The 5000-nt window shown below is 40.9% G+C and overlaps 1 protein-coding gene across 1 annotated transcript in view; it reads right to left on the reverse strand.

The window, feature by feature from the left end:
* The window catches only part of Ak1 (Adenylate kinase 1), a gene marked incomplete at its 5' end in the record, with an annotated part of 9469 nt that overhangs the window by 426 nt on the left and 4043 nt on the right, over positions 1–5000 (reverse strand). Inside the window, 1 exon segment of the mRNA XM_070130859.1 lies at positions 1–4929. This exon segment is cut by the window's left edge and continues 426 nt beyond it. Within this exon segment, the coding sequence (XP_069986960.1) occupies positions 4675–4929 (255 nt within the window).

Here is a 5000-nt window from a genome sequence, read left to right on the forward strand (position 1 = left end):
GTTATACAACCCTCCAACCAGCGGGAGTTTCTACCAGACGCGACCTTCGGGCTATACCTCCAGTGCATAACCGAAATAATATATATATACAGAATATAGCTTTTACATTATCTCTTTTTTTCGTCTCACAACCTAGATGCAACTCTTTTTTATGCAACTGTGCCAAAGTGATAGCGAGAAACACTTGTTTGTGTGCACAGCGAGTTAAAGAGCATACCTACTTGATTTGCAAATGGAGATGAGGATTCTATTTTTAAAATATATAATCGGTGCTAGATGGAAGATTCTAGAAGAGCGGCTTCCTAGAGTTTAGGGTGACTAAATTCCCGCTCAAGTGATTCTCGATTGTGATTCCTACTTTTGAGTTTGAGTGATGAGCAAACTTGAAATTAAAGAGATTAGATCTTGTCACACATTCAACTTCAATTCCCGTTTTCTATTTTCCAAGATGGCGGTCCGGTTCAAGTTTCGTCCAGTTTTCTCTCTCTGTCTGTCCTTCCGTTTGGGTTACCTGTGTCCTTTATATGCATACAGAGTCATACGTTAAGTTAGAAAAAAATCTCATAAGCTTTTTTTTTGACATTCTTTAAACATTTCCTGAATCTGAGAATCACGTTTAGGCTTGAACGTCAATTCAAAAACAAATCGCACATTTTTTCCCGCGCTTTTTTTTAAACCTCTCAGGCAGGCAGTAAAAAACAAAATGGCGGAATGTCCTTCTTCTTTCTCGGACTTTCTACGAATTTCGCAAGTCTTCGAAAGTTCTTTTTATTATCTTTTATGCTTTAACCTCGTTTCATCCAGAGGGTAAGGGTCTGAGTTTATTCATGTTATAATGAGTCAATGACGTCTGTTTGGCTCGGTGAGTCCTCGGTTCTCTATAGCGAGTCACATTAGGGTGCGGTCACGGTGAGTCACATGTCAGTCTTTTTCCGTTCTTAGTGAGTCAGTAAGACTTATTAGGTTGAGTCGTGAGTTCTTTATGAGTCAGCTAAGTCAATTTCAGTGAGTCAAGTGGTTTTTTTTCTGGTAAGTCACTAAGTTCTCGTAATGGTGAGTCAAGTTCCGTCACGGTGAGTCACTCTACTCTGTTTACTCCGATTCCTTCTGTCTGTCAAGTCTGTCATGGTGACTCACCCACGGCCTGTCATGGTAATCATGGTTTCGTTACAGTGAGTCAGTAAAATTTGTCATGAGTCATGAGTTTTTCTAGTCAGTCGAGTCTGTCTCAGCGTGTTATCCATAGTGAGTTATAGTGAATCAGGAGAGTCTATCAAAGTGAGTCATGAGGTCATTATGGTGAGTCAGAAGGGTCTGTCACGGTGACTCACGGGTTTTTTATACAATGAATCACATCTATATAACATCATTGCCTTGTCATATTGCAACGTCTTGTCAGTTCACGCCCATCTGTCTCTGTCACGTGACTGTGATGTCGTATCTATCTGTCATGTCAAATCACTGTCAGTCTGATATCCTGTCAAGTGTCAGTCTTAAGTTTTAGTTCTGTCAAGTGTCAGTCATAAGGTTTATTTCTGTCATATGTCAGTCATAAGGTTTATTTCTGTCAAATGTCTGCGGTTATCTGAAGGCTTGTCAAATGTCAGTGTCAATTCTAAGTTCTGTCAAGAGTGTGTGTTAACCTGAAGTCCTGTCAAGAGAGACAGTGTCACTCTGAAGTCCTGTCAAGAGAGACAGTGTCATTCTGAAGTCCTGTCAAGAGAGACAGTGTCACTGAAGTCCTGTCAAGAGAGACAGTGTCACTCTGAAGTCCTGTCAAGAGAGACAGTGTCATTCTGAAGTCCTGTCAAGAGAGACAGTGTCATTCCGAAGTCCTGTCAAGAGAGACAGTGTCATTCCGAAGTCCTGTCAAGAGAGACAGTGTCATTCCGAAGTCCTGTCAAGAGAGACAGTGTCACTCTGAAGTCATGTCAAATGTCATTGTAACTCTTTATGTCCAGATTCATGTCCTGTCAAGAAAGTCAGTGTTAATCTGAAATCTTGTAAGTCCTATGAAATGTCAGTATTAAAGTCTTAATTAGTGCCTTTCTTGTCATTCCAACGGTATATAGTTTGTCAGTATTCATGTCAGTGTCACTTCCACAGTATGAAGTCTTTGTCTGAAAATCTGCTGAAGTCTTGAAGTCTTTCTTTTCCAGATTAATTCCATTTGTCTTTTCGTCTTTGAGTGAAGTCAAAGAAGAAGTCTTGTCAGTCAATTGTCTGTCTGTTTCAAGAGTCTGAAGTCTGTTGGTCTTTTTAGGGCCTCGTCTGAAATTTGTCTTTGTCTAAAGTGGGTCAATCTGTCTGTTTTTTTTTTTCATGGGTTTTTGGCTGTTAGCGTGTCTAGTGTCTTTCTGTCTGTCGAGTATAAGTAGTGTCTGTCTAGTGTATGTAGTCTGTCTGGCTGTCTAGTCTATGTAATATCTGTCTGTTTAGTACATGTAGTGTCTGTCTAGTGAGTTTTGCATTTTTTTGGGTTGTCTAGTGTCTGTCTAGTTTGTCTTGTGTCTGTCTGGCTGTCTTGTGTCCTACAGTTTTGGGGTTTTAATATCCTCTAAGTTATTCTCTCCAGACGTGACAGCTACTTAGTTCAAAGTCTTATATGTCATTCAGTCTGTCTATTGTATGTCAGTCATCAATATCTGTCATAATTGAACACTTAAATATAGTAGTCTGCATTAGTCTTTATTTCTTTATATAATTTATATCATGTGATACCCTAAAATATGTTTTATTATTATTTTTTTTTTGTATTAGTTTTATTCTGGTTCGTCTTGATGTTTATTTGTTTAACGTTAAGTTTATTTATGGTCTTCGGTCTCTGGTTTCTGGTCTTTGGTCTCACTCTCTTCACTCAAGTCACGTTGTTTTTTTTATATTTGTTTTTAGTAAGTCACGAGATGACTTATCAGGTCAGTTTGGGTTTATAATCTCTTTAGTCAGTCAAGGAGTCATATTATTTGTCTTATTTTTGTGAGAGAGTAGTTGGCATGAGTAATTAATGTCATAATTATTTCAGTCATTCATTTTTAGTCAGTCAATTATTTTTGGTCAGTCAGTCATAAGTTTAGTCAGTAAATTATTTTGGATCAGTCATATATTCTTCAGTCAAACCTGGTTTCTTTTAGTCAGTCACATATTCTTAGCTAGTCATGTCCCCCCCCCCAAAAAAAAAAAAAAATTCAGTCAGTCATAGTCTATCAAAAAAGTTATCCTTTTAAGTCAGTCATTCCCGTTTCAGTCAAAGTTCTTATCTACAGTCAGTCAAAGTTGTATCGGAAAGTCGCAGGTTTAGTTTTCTTGAAGCAAAATATATTTAGTCTTGATTTTGCATCGTCTTTTGCACATTTTTTTCGTCTTCAGTACTTTATCAGTCACAGTCTCCTCGAACAGTTTAAGTTTCTTTGGCAATTTGCAGTCTCTTAAGTCAATCATTCAGCTTTTTCGTTAGTCATACAACTTCATCAGTCAAGCATATTTTTTATCGTCATTTAAACATAATTATTTATCGTCAGTTTCATCAGCCACACATTTTTTTATTGTCAGTTTATTCGTCTGGGATTCTCCTGTCAGCTGTTTAGATCAGTCACTGGTTCCTTCGTTGTGAGTCAGAAGTTCCTTCATTGGTCTAGTCAGTAAGTCATAAATACCTTCTATAAGTCAGATCTTGTGCTATTCTAGTCCTTTCCTCCGTCAGTCAATAAATAAGTCTTAAGTTTCCCTGTGAGTCAAAATTCCTCCTCCAGTCTAATACGGTACTATTTATAATCAATAAATTATAAATAGTACTGCGGTTCTACAGGGTCCTAAATAGTATATAAATACAATAGAATTGAATATTCTTTTCTCTGTTCCAATACTAGGCGTCTGATGTATGTCAAGAAAGCTGTCAAGGGAGTCACCGTCAGACAACAAGTCCAGAGTCACAGTTTATTCCGTAAGTCCGAAAAGTATCAGTTGAATCGTCCTCTGTGATTAAGTCAATATCCACCAAGAAAAATATGGCAATGACTGAAAAACATGATAGTTGATGACGATGATGATAATAACAATTGAGAACGGACGTCGACCACCCAATATGGGCGCCGGACTTACGGTGTTCCTACAGACAAGGGCGCAGTCCATCGCTGAACTAGATTAAGATAACCTCCTTGTGAGAGACACTTGTACGTCGGTTTATCCAAGAAGCTTTTTTTTCCCTTCACTCGTGTTTTGTGTATTTTAAGCTTTTTGCCGAGCAGGTTGACAAGACACAGAATCGTGAAGTCTAGCTATGTGTGCCGTGGGACTTACTCTCTGGCTTGGGAGAGTAGCAGGTCGCGGAGAGGAAGATGGTTTTCATTTCCTCGAGTCTAGGAGTCACGGTGTTCGTGTCAGATGCGTAGACTATGTTGCTTTCTTCCGAAGTCACTCTTAAATTAATGTAATGCATAGTTCTGGAGGTTGTCGAGGAAGACATCATCGGGAGATCGGAGCCTTGGAAGACCAGAGAAGAGCGGGAACGAGAGACAGACACGGAGAAGGAGACGCCAAAGGGGTGGGAGACGCGAGCCCACAAAGGGAGAAACCCAAGAGCCAGGCGAAAAGGAGGAAGAGGAGGAGGAGGAGGAGGTGGAGGAGGAGGAATACGCGGGAGTGGGGACATGGGAGCGAGTTTCCGGGACCGCCTCCTCACTGGATGGTGCTGAGGGCCTTCTGCACCTCGGCGAACACCTCGTCGGGAGAGGCGAGGGCGACAATGGTGGCGCATTTTTCCTTGTAGTACTGGATCACGGGCTCCGAGTGCTTGTGGAAGGTCGCCAGCCGCTTCTTGATGGTCTCCTCGTTGTCGTCGACGCGGCCGGAGGTCTTGGCGCGGTTCAGGAGGCGCTCCACCATCACCTCGTCGGGGACCTCGAAGTACAGGACCTTGGTGCAGGGCAGGATCTGGAACGAGGTGGAGAGAGGGCTCAGGGTCGACGTCTTCCAAGGACGGTTTCCTTGCTTACAGGATAACG

The sequence above is a fragment of the Penaeus vannamei genome, chromosome 15 (genome assembly GCF_042767895.1).
Source record: "Penaeus vannamei isolate JL-2024 chromosome 15, ASM4276789v1, whole genome shotgun sequence".
NCBI lineage: Eukaryota > Metazoa > Arthropoda > Malacostraca > Decapoda > Penaeidae > Penaeus > Penaeus vannamei.